This window comes from Phanerochaete carnosa (assembly GCF_000300595.1).
Source record: "Phanerochaete carnosa HHB-10118-sp unplaced genomic scaffold PHACAscaffold_7, whole genome shotgun sequence".
Classification (NCBI taxonomy): domain Eukaryota; kingdom Fungi; phylum Basidiomycota; class Agaricomycetes; order Polyporales; family Phanerochaetaceae; genus Phanerochaete; species Phanerochaete carnosa.
Window position 1 is genome coordinate 2,864,375 of NW_006767634.1, and position 14,654 is coordinate 2,879,028.

Genomic DNA, 14,654 nt, shown 5'->3' on the forward strand with positions numbered 1-14,654 from the left:
GCAATCAGCCTGAAACTACGCCGCTGTTCAGGCACGCGCGGCAAATTGTTGAGCTCAACACGCCCCGTGCAGGTGGTCTTGCTAGAGGTCGTCTGACTTGCCTCATAGTAGGACTGCTGAGACTCTGTCGGCTGTGCCATCGGCCTCGTTCCGCGACCAGTCGGTGGACCTCACCGAGCCCCATCGCGTTCCTGTCTGGCGCGTCCAGGATCTACTACGCACCACGCAGTCGACTTCGTCGTCGAAAAAGTCTTCCAAAAGCAGGGCACAAACGAGCACCATAAACATGATCGTCTTGCAGAGGGAAAAGATGTCACTGCTGGCGACCTGACTTCAGGTATGTGAATTATTTGATCAGATATTCCGTAGAGTACACAGTTCGTCCAGTTCTGGTTTCCGAACCTTCCCGGTCTCGAAGACAAGATAATTCAGAGTTCGTCGTGGGCAGGTTCCGCCCTCAAAATGGCACCAGAGACGTTCGTGAACCACGCCTTCTGGTCTTTCGGGCACGCCCACTCTTCCGAACTCCCTGTGTAAGAATACATGTCATCAAACGTACAAAGGTTGAAGCGCCAAAGTGGTAAGCTGGTGACGCACCTCCAAAGAACGTCTGGAAGTGCAGACCCTGAACGGAGGACTCAGCCGCGTCAGTGTCGCGCAGAATGAGCCCTGTAGCGTGGAGCACGGACTGGCCATCGATGAAGACTTCGATTTCGCCTGTGTGTATGCGCGATCAACCGTATCCTGAAGGAGACTCGGTGGAGGGAAGCATACCATCTGCGTGACCCACAGTGTTCATCCTCACGCGCTCTGCGACGACCGTCCAGTGTCCCGGTGCGAACGTCCAGAGGCCACGGCCAACAGAGAAACCGTAATCAGGGTTGCGGTGTGATTGTGGCACGTTCAAGAGCGCGGCGGTGTTCGTGTCGTTCAGCGGGATGTAGGCATAGAGCTCGCTCTTGCCGCCCTGCCTGCGTTCCCCTCGTGAGCACCGGCCGCCTAGTGAACCAAGGAAGCCACTTACCTCCACATGAGCCGCAGATCGAAGCACTTGCATCGACTCTCTTGTCGTCCGCCGCTGCACCCGTACGCGAACGCGCCGATGCCGCCGTCTTGACTCGCGTGCGCGCAAGAGGATCAACTTAGTCGTCCAAGACACGAAAAGACAGAGTTCAGAGCGCACAGATGCCCGGCAACTTCCCGCCCCTCTGCCACTCCCAGCCATCCTCAAACAGGACCTCGTAGCTCATGACGACCTCCTGCCGCCCCCCACACCGCTCGAGCTCGTGCCGCCACGTCTCCGGACCGTGCATATAGAACCCAAAGCCGCCTGGCGGCGCCGTCTTGTTCCCGGGGTTGATGCTACCCTGCGCAAAGACGGCCTCCCAGGCAGCGGGATGTGCTGAGTCTGCGTAAGGTGGGACGACAACATCGTGCGAGTGACGAGAGACCTTGTGTACGCCGAGGTTGGAGTCGGATAGCGCAACGTGCGCAACGTGCGCCAGAGAGACAGCAGGGGCAGTCGTGAAACCCGAAACAATTTGGGCATGTGGGATGGGGAAGAGAACGTTTGCGGCAGTCATGATGCAGGTCCAGGAACGAAAAGCGTGGCCCACGCTGCGCAAGGTCTGCCCGTCCTGCTTTCGCAGTTGCACGGTTTCCGCACGTTCTCTACTACTCATACTGAGCAGACATGGATGCACAGTCAAGACATACGTTATGACCGGCGAGATCTCGCAGGCTAGATGACAAACAGCCCCGAAAGTGTGAATATATTGAGTACGCACGTGTGAGCCAATTGAGACCGGTAAGCTGATTTTGTTATCTTTAAACCTTATTTACGCTTTACTGGCTTTACCAAACTTCAAGCCGCTTTATTACTCCCTCAGTTGCTGTAAGCTGACTCGGTAAGCTGAAGCCTTAAATATCTCAAGGCTTTGGCGTCTTTCACTACTCTCCCATCAACGACCACCTATTTCCTGTCGCAGTCCTCAGATGTGTTATCTAACGCTATCATTCGCTGGAATACAAGCACGGCAGCAATCGAGCTTTTACGAGTGGATCTTCTGGCCTGCGCAAGGGTCCCTTGGCCGAGACCGGTTCATTCAATTGAAATTTGCTCTCGTCTACCACGATCGTCCTTCGTAACATGTCAGCCTACGTTTTGAGTTTGTCAAGAGTTCTTTATTTTCACGTACTTTGTGACCTATCTCGCCCGTGAGGTACTCAGGAGTCAGTACTAATCAATAGTCGCCCCGGCATCCTGCACAAAGTGCAGATGTTCAAAACGGTTTAGCGTCAAAGTGCTTCCTTTCATCTCGAGGGCCTCAAGACGGACGTAAGCAGTCGTTTATCTGCGTCGTATTTTGCGCTGTAAATCGCTGCACCTTCCTTTCTAGCACGCTGCCTGTGCTCATCAGACGAATCCGAAGGCTGTCCGGCTAGGGATGGTGGTTCCCCCACTAGCTCATCTTCCCGGTGGCAGGTGTCGTAAAGCACATGCTCCCCGGGTCCCTTGCACACTCGACGACGTCTATTCACCTCGTGATCCGCACTCGTTCGGCACAACTCTCTCAGATTTATTAACATACAGACACACGTGTCTGCCAACCGCCTTCCCGCTCCTCACGTTCGCTATCGCGTCGTTATTGGGGTAAGACGCTTCTTTGTCAAGAGGAATCCAATTTTTTTTCCGTGGACGGCCTTCAGATCACCCGCGCGTTCGCATTTAAATTGACGTAGGCGGCAAACGTGGGAGGACGAAGCCTCCCCCGTCCCCCCTTGGCTCCAGCCCTAACGGCGATGATGAGGCTCGCACCAACGTCCTTTGCCCTCCTTACCTTCTGCGCCGCCGCGCTTGCGTGCCCTGGCGAGGAGGGACACGTCCACGCGGATGCCCATAAGCGCGAGTTCCCGCAGCTGCCTCTCACACCGCCCACCCGGCCTCTGGTCTGGGGTGATGTCAACATCATCCATACCACAGACACCCACGGCTGGCTACTCGGCCACCAAAAGCAGTCTTTCCCCGAGCCGAACTACGAGTGAGATCGCGTGCGTTGCTCGCGAAAGTGCAAGAGCTGACTTGACATGCACGCAGCGGCGACCTCGGCGACTTCTATTCGTTCGTTTCGCACATGAAAGAGATTGCTCTAGTTCGTGACCCGTCGATTTTCTGATTGAGCTGACCTTGATGTGATTCCCCATCGCGCAGGAGAAGGATGTCGATCTGCTTCTCGTCGACACTGGCGATCTCCACGACGGTACCGGCTTGTCGGACGGCTTCCCACCAGGCGGTGTCGATGGACACGAAGTGGGTACCGTCACAGTTCTGATCCACAGGGTCCTCAATAGCTGACGTTTTCGTCAAAGACAAACAAGTACATCGCTATGCTCCCGTACGACGTCATGGCGATCGGGAACCACGAGCTGTACATCTATGCCGACACTCTCGACACGCTCCAGAACTTGGTTCCCAAGCTCAACGGCCGCTACCTGTCGTCCAACGTCAACATTACCATCGCCGACAAGGACGGCAACCCCGTCAGCGTTCCCGTTGGCGATCGCTTCGTCAAGTTCAAGACTCGCAAGGGTCGCTCAGTCACATCGCTTGGTGTTCTGTACGACTTTACCGGCAACGACCACAACACGACTGTGCAGACGGTGCAGGACATGGTCAAGGAGAGCTGGTTCAGTGAAGCTATTGCTGATGAGCCTGACTTTTTCCTCCTTTTGGGGTACGTCTTCTGCGCATACTTGCGAGAATGGCACATTGATAAAACAAACAGACACATGCCGGTACGAAGGGACAACTGGCCCACTGTGTTCAACGCCGTTCGTGCGGTGCACCCCGAGACGCCCATCCTCATCCTTGGTGGACACTCGCACATCCGTGACTGTGTCCAGCTTGATGGACGTTCGATGGCCCTCGAGAGCGGCCGCTACATGGAGACTATAGGCTGGATGAGCGTCGACCTCGACGAGGCGAACAGCAAGCAGAACCTGTCGTTCACCCGCCGCTACCTTGACCAAAACCGGGTCGCCTACGAATATCACACGAGCCAGAAGAATGAGACGTTTGACACGGTGGAAGGCCGCGAGATCACTGCGGGCCTCGAGCAGCTCTTCAACCAGTTTGACCTCAGCTTCCTCTTCGGCACTGCGCCGCGGGACTACACGCTCAGCCGTGACCCCTACCCGTCCAACGGTTCAGCTCTGAGCCTGTTCGTGCAGGAGGCGCTGCCCGTCGCGCTCGCGATCAACAACTCGCGTGCGAGCATCCCCAGCATAATCTTCACCAACTCGGGCGAGCTGCGCTTCGACATCTACGCTGGGCCGTTCGACAAGAACGACCAGCTGACGACGCTGCCCTTCATGGACTCGTTTCTCTTCATCCCGAACGTCACCGCCGGCGTCGCGAATCAGGTGCTGCCCATGCTCAACGGCGAAGGCGCGGACGAGCGTAAGCGCGCGCTTCGGAGCCTCTACGAGCTTGGCGAGATGTACGGCCGTGGCAATGTCGAACGGGTCTACCGCGCGTGGCTCGCGAACATGGACCGCCGCAGCGGGCCTGAGCGTCGCGCGATGCAGAACCTGACGCTCGGGTACGTCACGGACGACGCGTGCCCGGGCGTCGGCGACGACGTCCTCCACTCGCCGCTGCCATTCTTCGACTCGCCCGACTTTATCGCCTCGAACGCGCCCAACGTATCCGACGACACACCAATCGATCTCGTGTTCATCAACTTCATCGAGGACCAGCTCCTCCCCGTGCTCAACAGCATCCAGACGGAGAAGAACTACACCGACGCGGACGTGATGTCGTACACGCCCACCCTGGCGAGCGAGGTCTTTGGTTTGTATGCGCAGGCGGCGTGGAACTAGGGCTGGTAGCGTAGTGTAGATGTAGTGCTGTCGATTGTCGCCGCTGCTGCAATGGGTCATGCGTTAATTCGTGAGAAGAAGTCTTGTCTCGAACTTTACGCCTATGGAACGACACAATGATCGAGGCGTAGCTCAGTGAATGTCATCCATGGCATCATCTTGCACAATGTTTCCTCGCAAGATCAGCCAAGTAGTCTAGGGCAACGCTCTTTCCTTAACGTAGATGTACAAATTGATAAAATGTTTCGTATTCAAAGCTAGTCTTCGTTGTTGACTCAAAGCAAACTGAATGGTGACTCGATCCAAATGATAAACTGGCTTCGGAGCTCAGAAACCGAGGGTGTGTTCATGCCACTCATTTACCTGTTGACGATGTCAACAGCAGACAGCGACGGAGAAACATAGCTGCTTACCTGGAGGCCTCTTCACCGCAGTCGTAGCCGCCTTTTGGCCTCTTGGCTCCAGCCCGCTATCCAGCAGCATGAGCGATCTGCGGCGCCTCAATATAGAGATCATACTCACGCTTCCTCCAGGAGTTCCTCGATATCGTCATCACCGTCGCCATCATCAATATTCTCGACGCCTGCCGCTTGCTCGCCCGTAGTGCTGCTGCATCGCGTGCAATCGATCGACGCCCGCCGCAAATGGATGGAGAGAATGCAAAATATGCGTCAATTGAACGCTCATTCGAACTCGTCCCCGTAGCATCTCCAGATGGGGGGCGATCGCGGCGGTACTCACCCTTGAGCAGACAAATCTACGGCTTCCGCATGCGTGCTCGCCGGCGTCGGCTGTGCAGCTGTGGTAGTTTGCGTCGCAGCGACTGAGGCCGTCTGAGTGGAGGCGTTCGACGACATGAGCGGAGAAAGTCAACTGAGGTGGACGCGGTATCTGCCAGGCCGGGCCCTGTGACGATTGCGTTTATCAAAGCCCGCAGCCCACCTGCCCGGCGCCTCTCGCAGAGCATGCATTGTCGTCAGGGGGGCAAGATAGCATCGATTTCGTGCGGTGGCCGAGATGGGGAACGCGTGCCTAGTAGGTGGGCTTCGAGCTTTGAGCGCCCCCCTCGCACCATTTTGGTGTGGGATCTCGGTAGCAGCCACAAAAAAATGCGCGCAGTACCGCAGCTGGTCCACTACACATGAAGGAAGTAAATTTTTCTGATGCTTCACCTCGGCCGAACACTCTAGCTTTTACAACGGAAAAATGTGTAACTGCATTGCACTATATACGAAAGCTGCAATTACAATTTATCCATCAGACCGACGTTTCGCCCGCTGACAAGTATCCCGCGCGACTGAAGCTCAGTGCGCACAGGACGCAAGTCAAACGTCCTCGCGATTACCACCCGAAGGCGGCGGCTATATGCTCGACATGACGGGCGAACGCGACTGTCGTCGACCAGCTCTGGAGGATGTGGCACGAGTAGACATGAGAGACCCGAGTTACAAACTGAAAAATAGTAGATCCCAGCTGAGTGTTCTAAGCAAACGACTACGTCTGGTACTCAAATTTATGCGGCAAGTATTTAGTAGGGCAAGCCCGGTTGCTCGTGGGAAAATGGCGAACTAGGCTTTGTGGCGTGGCGCCTCTGCACCTCGCCAAGTCTCGAGCTCAGCCGTCTCAGGCAACAAACATATCGTGTCATGGTCGTTTCGGACAGTTCGCGAATTCTCAGGTTCCAGTTACTTGTCTAGTAGTACAACAATCGAATATTACACAATTTACAAGGCCTCCCTCTGCGCCCAGATTTTCTTCACCGTTGCCCGTTCGATGAGCTTCGCGTGCCACCTGACGAATACGGATGTCAGGATTAGGGGCAGAACAGCTTTATGTATAATGTACTTACTTGGCAACAGCTGGGAGATCCTGCTCGAGTTTACCCTCGTAGAGGCCGCCGCCGAGCACGAAGTTGTTCCACCTAAATCGAAGGTGAGTAGATGCAAAACAGCAACGGGAGGAAACGCACGGGATGAAAGAAAGGTCCGCGATGGTCAACTTTCCGCCGACAAGGTACTCCCGCTTCTCCAGCTCAGTGTTGAGGACGCCGAGGACACGCTTGATCTCGTTCTTGTAGCGCTGCTGCGCGCTGGGCAGCTGTTCGCTGTGGTAGAAAGTGAACCACGCCGCCTGGCCGAAGTACGGGCCTTGTCCCGAGGACTGGAAGAACAGCCACTGGAGCTGGTGGAACTTATCCTCCTGGCTGGTAACGGAGAGCTTGTGTTCGGGGTCGTAGCGCTCGACAAGGTACAGCAGGATCGCGTCCGACTCCCTGTTTCCAGCGTCGTCAACAGTCATTCACCTGCGCTAGAGGAACGACAATACGCACCACAAGGTGTAGTTGTTGTTTTTGTGGTCGATGATCGTCGGGATACGCCCGTTCGGGTTGTGCTGGGTGTGGTCGGCAGCTTTGTGCTCGCCCTTCTGGAAGTCGAGGAAGGTCGTCTCGTAGGTCAAGCCGAGCTCTTCCAGGACGATGGCCACCTTCCTGTTTATCGTTGCTGGTCAGTCGACAATGGTCACGGATTACTGCCCCAGTCGGAACTCACCAGCCGTTGGGACCCTTCGCGTGGGAGTACAAGGTGAACTGCTTTCCGTGAGACATGCTTGTAGTAGGCGAGAGCGATGGGACTCGATGTGGATTTGAACCTGTAGACAGAGACTCTTTATACCTCGACGAGACTCTTCCATTTTATGCCATCCCCTATAGTACCATCCTTGCGTGTTATGTCGGAGCACCGGGTTATCGCCCCCAACAACAGAAGCATCCAATCGCCGCTGGATCGCCACACACAGTGCCGTATCGGGAAGCACCCCCACGCTTCCCCCGCGGCCGCGGGTGTACGGAGCACTTCGCGCTGCGCTCGGCGCGGTCTATGTATGAGCCAGTATGGAGCAGTCTCTCGCAATACCCTCTTCGTGGGGCTTGCGAAGGCGTCCCACGTAAGCTTCTCGAAATTTGGGGCTACTTCTGCATTCTTGTCTTTCTCATGCCGCTCATTACCCGCTCTGCGTTCTCCGAATTGCGAAGTGGCGTTGCTAGGGCTGAAGTATATCACCATGAGGTGTTCGTTGAGATCGCATGACCGTACAGCATCCGCGCTGCTCGTTTGGCACCGCATGGAGAGCCTTACGCAACAACAAACCTATAGAACGTGCTCCGACTAGTTTTTGTATACTGTCTGCGTAATCGGAGAAGTCGTTCGCTACGATGTGCACGGGCACATGGTGTAGTTGGTTATCACGTCCGCTCAGCATCTGATGTGCCTGGTTCAATTCCCAGTGTGTCCAATTTTTGCATCTCTCCTCCATGAATAATGTTGTGCGCGAATTCTTTCCAGCACCACAAACTCAAGGCTGGAGCATGTAACATTGAAATAAGAGTACTGATCTAAGTACATGAGAACCAATGGAGCCGTCCTCTACAGCCTCAATGTGAATATAACTGAGGCAGCAAAAGTATTATCTAGGACCAATCATGTGTTTATTATGTATCTATCAAGCTGAGAACCCAATGACAGGGACTTGAAGTACAAAATTACAATACAACACCGAGATGGACATTTAATAGACCAGAAATTGAACCCAGCACCTCAAAATACTAAGCGGATCTGACAACCAGCTACACCATGTGCCCTCAGTTTTTCCCACGGACTGTACTTGTCTGATTTGCAAGCAGCTCAAGCCCATGTCTTATACATTTTGATTTTGTCGTTGGCGAGGCGAGAAACAAAAATCCAAGGCTTTATTCTACTTTCAGGGGTAATCGACCCGACTGGTGGGAAGCGCCCAAATCGATTTTTCCGACAATTCCCCCAAATCGCCATAAATCAAGAAAACATTATTGGAGGGGTCAGAGGAAACTCGGTGTGATCTGTGGCCACAGGTCAGGTCGAAAAAGTACAGTAATGGGATGAACTTTGTTCTGCCTATGTTTCCATGCAGACACGTAGCCCGTGTTCATATGCTTCAGGCCTGGCGTCCTGAAACAACGCCGCTTGATGTTCACGAACGAGGGCAGCGTGGAAAGCAGGAGCCTCGAGGACGCAGAAGCAGTACTATTGTCTAATCAGCTTGTATGTGTCGCCTTCACGGGAGTCAGCCAACGGCCAGACCTATCCCCATATGTAAGCAAACCGCACCAGGTACAGTACGAAGAGCGACCTACACCCGAGGCCGCGGGCTCAGCGCGGACGCGCGTCCTGATCCACGATTGCGGATGTGGTGTAGTAGCTTTTGTGCGCTGTTGTGTGTTGCCGTACGCTATTGTTGAGTGCGATAACCAGGTGCCTGGCGTTGTACGCCAAGACAGGAGGTATACGAGACAAAAAGGCCCTTGTCGAGATATTAAAAGACACTGCTGGGATTTCCATCCGCATCGAAGACCCACCAGCGCCCCCAATACTTCCTACAAGCATGTCTCATGGGAAGCACTTCACACTCTTCGGTCACAAGAAAGCTCCCAATGGCTGGTGCGTTTGGGCTGAATACGCGGGCCGCAACTATCGCCGCCGATTGACTAGCGACTGTACACAGGAGGGTGCCCATTATCCTGGAAGAGCTCGGCCTGACGTATGAAACCGTCTACCTTGACTTCACGAAGGGCGAGCAGAAGGCGCAGGAGTATACCAAGTACAACCCGAACGGACGCGTTCCCGCGATCGTCGACCATAAGAACAACGACGTGGTCTTGTGGTACGTGCCGTGACCGCCTGGATCCCAGAGCGAGCAGTCTAAATAATTATCGCTCAGGGAGTCAGACGCAATCATAACTTACCTCGTCGACAACTACGACCCCGAGCACAAGATATCTGTCGCTGACCCAATCGAGAAGTATTACCAGCTCCAGTGGCTATTCTTCCAGGCCTCCGGACAGGGCCCGCCGTTCGGTCAGGCGGCGTGGTATGTCGTCTTCCACAACGAGAAGATCCCTAGCATCCAGGAGCGCTTCAGAAATGAGATCAAACGCGTGTTCAGTGTGCTCGAGAACGTATTATCAAAGCAGGAATGGCTCGTCGGTGGGAAACCAACCGTCGCGGATTTGTCCTTCATCCCGTACGCTTCAACTTGCTGCCACTTTTCAAGAATTGAGACTTACCCTTATCTCAGGTGGAATAACTTTGTACTTCCCGGAGGAGTCCCCGGCGTCGAGAAGGAGCGCGCTGTCGTCAACTTTGACTTCGAGGCGGAATATCCTGCCACCGCTGCGTAAGTGACATCCTCGCCAATATGTCCGATATTATAATACGAATTTTTGTCAGATGGCACAAGAGGCTTATAGAACGGCCGGCTGTGAAGAAAGTCTATGCGCTTCGGGAGTCTTTGAATGCGTAGAATAATTGTGATATTGATATTCAGATTGTTGTATTACTAGAAACAAGAACGGATTAAATGACTTATGATCGCGATGTATTATCCGCTGACTTACCTCTGGAAAGAGTCGAAGCCGGCTCATCAAGACTTGGTGTAAGGTACAAAGCAAGAGGCGCTACGCCGAAGCGCTAAGCACTTGCCATACAAATCTGCAAACTCGTTTCCTCAGAATATACTCATTCTGAAAGAGGCTTAAACGAAAGCAATCAAAAGCATCGACAGGGGTGAGATCGGGCCAGGCAAATAGTGAATAACGAGCGGGGTCGGAAACACTGGCAGAGGCTGCAAACAGTGCAAACTTCGGAGTCAGAAATACACTACCTGCTTTCGGGGCACATGAGTAACTATACGACCTATGATCTAGGAGTACATTACTGATAGGCGTGCCTAACGATGTCACAAGCTGTCGGCAAGGCACAATTCAGCAAATAATCAGAATCACGCGCAGTATATAAGCTTGAGGTTTGAAGACTTACCCATCTCCGCAATTGCGTAGACGGTGGCCTGAGGGTGAACAGCCGTGTGAATGGGAAGAATAGACAAGTCCACAACACGGATGTTCTTGGTGCCGTATACCCTGAATCGCGGGTCAACGACACCGCCCTTGTCACGAGGCATCATTGACATGCTTCCAGCCGTGTCTGTGTGGGACGACGAGGTCAGCGGCTCGCTGTCGAACCGATCCACAGTTACGTACGCCAGCCCGAATAGGTGTACTTGCGAGCATATTCTGCGTGTCACGACTCAGCACCTACTCGCGCAGGACTGCCAAGGACGAGCACGTACCATACATCTCCTCATCGGTGTTCACACTTGGTCCGGGAAGCTGTTCCTCGACAACAAGTGACTTAAATGGCTCGGTCTGGGTTACCTTGCGCACAAACTTGGTTGCGTCGACCATAATATCAAGATCGATATCCTCCTCGTAGTAGTGCGGGTCGATCGCTGGCCAAGCCTTCGGGTCAGCAGACTGGACATGGATCGTCCCGCGCGTGAATGGCCGGCTAACAATCGGAAAGATGGTGATGTACGGCTTGTCGGGTACCGGCGGCGGCATAAGGATTGGGAACGGCAGGAACATCATCTCGAAGTCGGGTACCTTGGGGTTCTCAAGCAGCTCGAGCTGCTTCTCGTACGACGCTTTGAGTCCGAGCGGGTAATCGCCCTTTGCAATCTTGGCGCTCTGTTTCTGCACGAGCTGCTCAGCGCGCTCTGAACCAATTTGTATGGGCACGAATGAGAAGTTGTTCAAGGAAAGCTTGAAGGAGTCCTTCAGGCCGCTATGAAGTGCTTTCAGGACGGCTTGTCTATAAGCCGGCACAAGAAACCCACAATTCCATCCAGATTTTCTCGGAGAGCCCCTTATTGTCGAGCATGGTGGATGTGATCAGGCCGCGGTCTTCGACCATCTCTGCACAGAATATCAGCGTCGCAGTTAGTGGATACAAGGTGAAAGCCTGACTAATCTGGCTGACAGCCATTGCGATATGTTCCTGCACGTTCGTGCCGACTGAGGGCAAGTCCAGCTGAACAGGGATACCCAGAGGCTCAAGAATCTTCCGGTCACCGATGCCACTGAGTTCTAAGACATGCGGTGATTCCACAGCGCTGTAAGATCAAATCAGCGCATAGAAATCGTCGTGACCTCGGAAACACGTGCCCAGCAGAGACAATGACCTCCTTGCGTGCAAAGACCTTGTGTACCTGTCCACAATGTTCGAACTCGACCGCAGTCGCGGCAACTTCGTCCGCGTGCTTGGAGGTAATGAGCTTGTACACGTATGCATCCACCAGGACCTTGAGGTTGGGACGGTCGAGCGCAGGATGGAGGTAGCCATACGGGCATGTTCAACACTCGAAATACGACAAAGGATGGGCTAACCACATACGTTAACAGAATTCACGCGGCTCCGACTCACAGGGTCCACATTCGAGACGCTCTTCCACGTCCCAGCGATATCGCCGTCGAGCGCCGTGCTTATTGTATCGACCCCGTTCTCCGCAAGAGCCTACAAGGCAGCAATCAGCAGTGTCGCTGGGCTAAATCACGACTGCGAAACTCACGCGTTGCCAGGCAGCGTCGGCGCCACAGCTATCCCGTCCGAACGATAGCGGAATCGGGCCGTCGTGTCCCACGGCGTCGGACTTATACAGGTTCTTGAACTCACTCCGCTCGTTTGGGTCAGGCGGGCAGAACCTTTGTACCTTCTTCGCATACTTGTGAAAGGTCTCCCAGTTCCAGCCCTCATTGCCTAGCTCGCCAACAGCTAATGCGGGTATCCAGTGATCAAGTTTGCTAAGTCAACTCGGCGCGCAAGGAGGCGTACCATCCATTTCTTCGCGCTGTTGCAGGTTCCATACTAGTGATGTGCGGGCCCGGCTTGGGCTCAAAGCCCGGGCTTGGGCTTGTGGCAGCGTCGAGCCGAGCCCTGAGCCCGAGCCGAGCCCGAGCCCGGCCCAAGCCGCAGGCTTAAGCCCGGGCTTGCTCACAATACAATGAATATTCTGGTGCTATGAAAAGGGAGTATATTTGGATGTAGTAGATTATTACTGCGTGTACTCACTGAATTCAGCCTCCAGAAGATGTACACTCGGGGAATAAGTCGAGTCGCAGCGAAGCCCACGAGCGCGCGCCTACGGCAGGCACCAAACGGTGATGCACAATCGTGCTCGGCGGGAACCGTCGAGTCTAAAATACCAATATTATGTCTGGTGTGTACATCTTAGATCTCTCTCACCTTATCCTGAACTCAGGGAACAGTAACAGAGCCGGTACACCCAAGCCTGGGCTTCCGGGCCGGGCTTGGGCTTGACTACGCTCCGAGCCCGGCCTTGAGCCCGCTGCCAGGCTTGGCTCGGGTCAGGCTTTTTGGGCCGGGCTTGGCGGGCTCGCGGGCTTTGAGGCCCGGCCCGCACATCACTATTCCATACCAACCCGTTAATTTGGGATGTGCCGCCAAGACCACGGCCTCTGTTCAACGTATGGAAAAGTCAAACAGATATCTCCCTGAGGCGATGGCGATATGATGTACCTGGGCCACATCGTGGGCTCCCCGTGTAGGCCTGGTTGTGGCGTTGTGAGATACTTCCAGTCATATTTGGGGTTGTCGATAATCTTTGTCCAACGGAAGGGGTCAGCTGTAGACGTTTTGTAAGTGAGCGACGAAAGCTTAGACGACAGATGCACGCACAAACTAGCGGGTCGTCAAAGTGAGCAGAGCCTGCCTCCAACAAAGCGACAGATATGTTCGGGTTCTCGCTCAGCCTGGCTGCCACAACGCAGCCTGCGGTCTAATATACGAGACGTCAGCAACACATTGAGGGGATTTCGACTTGATACACACGCCGCCGCCTGCAGCACATTGATGAGATATAAAAGAGCGTGATTATTACGAGAACGATATGCGACGCACCGACGATAACGAAATCGAATTCTTTCCCTAGGATGTCAGCAATTTTAGCTAATTTCTGCTTCATGGTGTAGCAGTGTGCAACGTGGGTCAATGAAGATTAGGAGTTGAACAAGATGCAGGTGCGATGGCCTCGCGACCCCTTGCTTATATGGGCCCTGTTGTGCAGTTAATCCGATGTTCTCGGAGATCCTGATCCTGCTTTCAACAACTTGTCTCAGATTGTAAAGCTTACTCCATCAGAACTTGGCCTCTGATCTGAAGCACACTGTGGGCTCCAATAGGTGTTTGAAACCTGCTAACGCCGACTCCCGGAGACTTTCCTCGAAGCGACCCCAATATTTCACGCGCCGTAATTTTCCTGGGTGAGATACACTGACAGTGCAGTTAGGCATGGGAGCCAGGAGACGTGTATGAAAGCATTGAGTTTAAGTGGCATGTCATCGAAGTCGAGTGTTACCAGATGATTTAAGGAGGTTATAAGTAGAGCAAACTCGACCTCACGTTCCTCCAGTAAGCTATGGGTGCCATCTCGGAGTTCCAGCACCTTCAGATGTGAAGTGTCTGACTGCACGCGTCGGAAAACTGCATACATCTCATCCTTATGTGTTGGATAATATATCAGGGAAATCAGCGTGCGCTGAATGAAGAGAGGGGCGTATTCCGCCAAGCAAAAATTGTGCCAGGTGAGGTGCACAAAGTTCGGCGGGATAGGGCCAGGATGATGCTGTGCTAGCATTTTGAGAGCATTTTCATCCACCAATAAGTTGTCATCACCCTTGTGACCAACCCAGACAGATTTGACTCTACGAGCGTGGTACTGAAGTCTGTGCCGTTCTTCTGGCAGAGGGGGCTTGGCGATGGTCTACAGAGATCGACAGTTGAGATACGAGGTTATACAGTCAAGAACTGAAGGTCCTTACTAAAGCATTGTCACATGTGTGAGATGGACTTATCAAGTGGTCTGGCAAACAGTTCACCAAGGGGCTC

General features: G+C 54.0%; 6 protein-coding genes and 1 non-coding gene across 7 annotated transcripts; 3 read left to right on the forward strand and 4 right to left on the reverse strand.

The window, feature by feature from the left end:
• Positions 1 to 321: 321 nt before the first annotated feature.
• On the reverse strand, positions 322 to 1,685 carry PHACADRAFT_260328 (polysaccharide lyase family 14 protein). The gene is made up of 5 exons (XM_007398413.1): positions 1,184 to 1,685; positions 1,025 to 1,112; positions 775 to 971; positions 598 to 717; positions 322 to 529 (listed from the first exon to the last, which is right to left on the reverse strand). The coding sequence occupies exons 1-5, from the start codon at positions 1,581 to 1,583 to the stop codon at positions 429 to 431; spliced, it is 906 nt and encodes a 301-aa protein (XP_007398475.1). The 5' UTR covers positions 1,584 to 1,685; the 3' UTR covers positions 322 to 428.
• Positions 1,686 to 2,664: 979 nt separating this feature from the next.
• Positions 2,665 to 4,986, forward strand: PHACADRAFT_260331 (uncharacterized protein). Its single transcript, XM_007398414.1, has 5 exons — positions 2,665 to 3,041; positions 3,098 to 3,152; positions 3,212 to 3,310; positions 3,370 to 3,734; positions 3,786 to 4,986. Exons 1-5 carry the CDS (start codon positions 2,806 to 2,808, stop codon positions 4,879 to 4,881), a joined length of 1,851 nt encoding a protein of 616 aa, XP_007398476.1. The 5' UTR covers positions 2,665 to 2,805; the 3' UTR covers positions 4,882 to 4,986.
• Positions 4,987 to 5,048: 62 nt separating this feature from the next.
• Positions 5,049 to 5,913, reverse strand: PHACADRAFT_211444 (uncharacterized protein). The gene is made up of 4 exons (XM_007398415.1): positions 5,623 to 5,913; positions 5,404 to 5,490; positions 5,295 to 5,350; positions 5,049 to 5,244 (listed from the first exon to the last, which is right to left on the reverse strand). Exons 1-4 carry the CDS (start codon positions 5,736 to 5,738, stop codon positions 5,237 to 5,239), a joined length of 267 nt encoding a protein of 88 aa, XP_007398477.1. The 5' UTR covers positions 5,739 to 5,913; the 3' UTR covers positions 5,049 to 5,236.
• Positions 5,914 to 6,506: 593 nt separating this feature from the next.
• On the reverse strand, positions 6,507 to 7,518 carry PHACADRAFT_260333 (uncharacterized protein). The gene is made up of 5 exons (XM_007398416.1): positions 7,431 to 7,518; positions 7,211 to 7,369; positions 6,851 to 7,153; positions 6,731 to 6,802; positions 6,507 to 6,672 (listed from the first exon to the last, which is right to left on the reverse strand). The coding sequence occupies exons 1-5, from the start codon at positions 7,484 to 7,486 to the stop codon at positions 6,606 to 6,608; spliced, it is 657 nt and encodes a 218-aa protein (XP_007398478.1). The 5' UTR covers positions 7,487 to 7,518; the 3' UTR covers positions 6,507 to 6,605.
• A 582-nt stretch (positions 7,519 to 8,100) lies between these two features.
• On the forward strand, positions 8,101 to 8,172 carry PHACADRAFT_t108. The gene has a single exon. It is a non-coding gene; the product is annotated as a tRNA-OTHER (tRNA).
• Positions 8,173 to 9,272: 1,100 nt separating this feature from the next.
• On the forward strand, positions 9,273 to 10,275 carry PHACADRAFT_260336 (uncharacterized protein). The gene is made up of 5 exons (XM_007398417.1): positions 9,273 to 9,353; positions 9,418 to 9,576; positions 9,634 to 9,936; positions 9,991 to 10,089; positions 10,143 to 10,275. The coding sequence occupies exons 1-5, from the start codon at positions 9,298 to 9,300 to the stop codon at positions 10,213 to 10,215; spliced, it is 690 nt and encodes a 229-aa protein (XP_007398479.1). The 5' UTR covers positions 9,273 to 9,297; the 3' UTR covers positions 10,216 to 10,275.
• A 194-nt stretch (positions 10,276 to 10,469) lies between these two features.
• Positions 10,470 to 13,731, reverse strand: PHACADRAFT_211447 (uncharacterized protein; the record flags this gene model as incomplete). The annotated part of the gene is made up of 15 exons (XM_007398418.1): positions 10,470 to 10,657; positions 10,731 to 10,895; positions 10,952 to 10,984; positions 11,041 to 11,534; positions 11,587 to 11,665; positions 11,717 to 11,862; positions 11,900 to 12,009; positions 12,174 to 12,263; positions 12,319 to 12,521; positions 12,582 to 12,735; positions 13,186 to 13,225; positions 13,287 to 13,392; positions 13,446 to 13,545; positions 13,599 to 13,606; positions 13,668 to 13,731. 15 exons carry the CDS (start codon positions 13,729 to 13,731, stop codon positions 10,626 to 10,628), a joined length of 1,824 nt encoding a protein of 607 aa, XP_007398480.1. The 3' UTR covers positions 10,470 to 10,625.
• Positions 13,732 to 14,654: the final 923 nt, after the last annotated feature.

What these genes read in the sequence shown, in the direction of transcription:
- PHACADRAFT_260331 (XM_007398414.1), top strand. Translation starts at nt 2,806, where the DNA reads ATGAGGCTCGCACCAACGTCCTTTGCCCTCCTTACCTTCTGCGCCGCC. An exon ending in TTCCCCGAGCCGAACTACGA is followed by an intron (nt 3,042 to 3,097) that starts GTGAGATCGCGT and finishes ACATGCACGCAG; the next exon opens with CGGCGACCTCGGCGACTTCT. An exon ending in GACTTTTTCCTCCTTTTGGG is followed by an intron (nt 3,735 to 3,785) that starts GTACGTCTTCTG and finishes TAAAACAAACAG; the next exon opens with ACACATGCCGGTACGAAGGG.
- PHACADRAFT_211444 (XM_007398415.1), bottom strand. Translation starts at nt 5,738, where the DNA reads ATGTCGTCGAACGCCTCCACTCAGACGGCCTCAGTCGCTGCGACGCAA. An exon ending in GTAGATTTGTCTGCTCAAGG is followed by an intron (nt 5,491 to 5,622) that starts GTGAGTACCGCC and finishes CACGCGATGCAG; the next exon opens with CAGCACTACGGGCGAGCAAG. An exon ending in GAGGAACTCCTGGAGGAAGC is followed by an intron (nt 5,351 to 5,403) that starts GTGAGTATGATC and finishes GCTGCTGGATAG; the next exon opens with CGGGCTGGAGCCAAGAGGCC.
- PHACADRAFT_260328 (XM_007398413.1), bottom strand. Translation starts at nt 1,583, where the DNA reads ATGACTGCCGCAAACGTTCTCTTCCCCATCCCACATGCCCAAATTGTT. An exon ending in CGGGAAGTTGCCGGGCATCT is followed by an intron (nt 1,113 to 1,183) that starts GTGCGCTCTGAA and finishes ACGCGAGTCAAG; the next exon opens with ACGGCGGCATCGGCGCGTTC. An exon ending in CACTGTGGGTCACGCAGATG is followed by an intron (nt 718 to 774) that starts GTATGCTTCCCT and finishes GCATACACACAG; the next exon opens with GCGAAATCGAAGTCTTCATC.
- PHACADRAFT_260336 (XM_007398417.1), top strand. Translation starts at nt 9,298, where the DNA reads ATGTCTCATGGGAAGCACTTCACACTCTTCGGTCACAAGAAAGCTCCC. An exon ending in AAGAAAGCTCCCAATGGCTG is followed by an intron (nt 9,354 to 9,417) that starts GTGCGTTTGGGC and finishes GACTGTACACAG; the next exon opens with GAGGGTGCCCATTATCCTGG. An exon ending in GAATATCCTGCCACCGCTGC is followed by an intron (nt 10,090 to 10,142) that starts GTAAGTGACATC and finishes AATTTTTGTCAG; the next exon opens with ATGGCACAAGAGGCTTATAG.
- PHACADRAFT_260333 (XM_007398416.1), bottom strand. Translation starts at nt 7,486, where the DNA reads ATGTCTCACGGAAAGCAGTTCACCTTGTACTCCCACGCGAAGGGTCCC. An exon ending in AACAACAACTACACCTTGTG is followed by an intron (nt 7,154 to 7,210) that starts GTGCGTATTGTC and finishes CGCTGGAAACAG; the next exon opens with GGAGTCGGACGCGATCCTGC. An exon ending in GCGGACCTTTCTTTCATCCC is followed by an intron (nt 6,803 to 6,850) that starts GTGCGTTTCCTC and finishes CCTTCGATTTAG; the next exon opens with GTGGAACAACTTCGTGCTCG.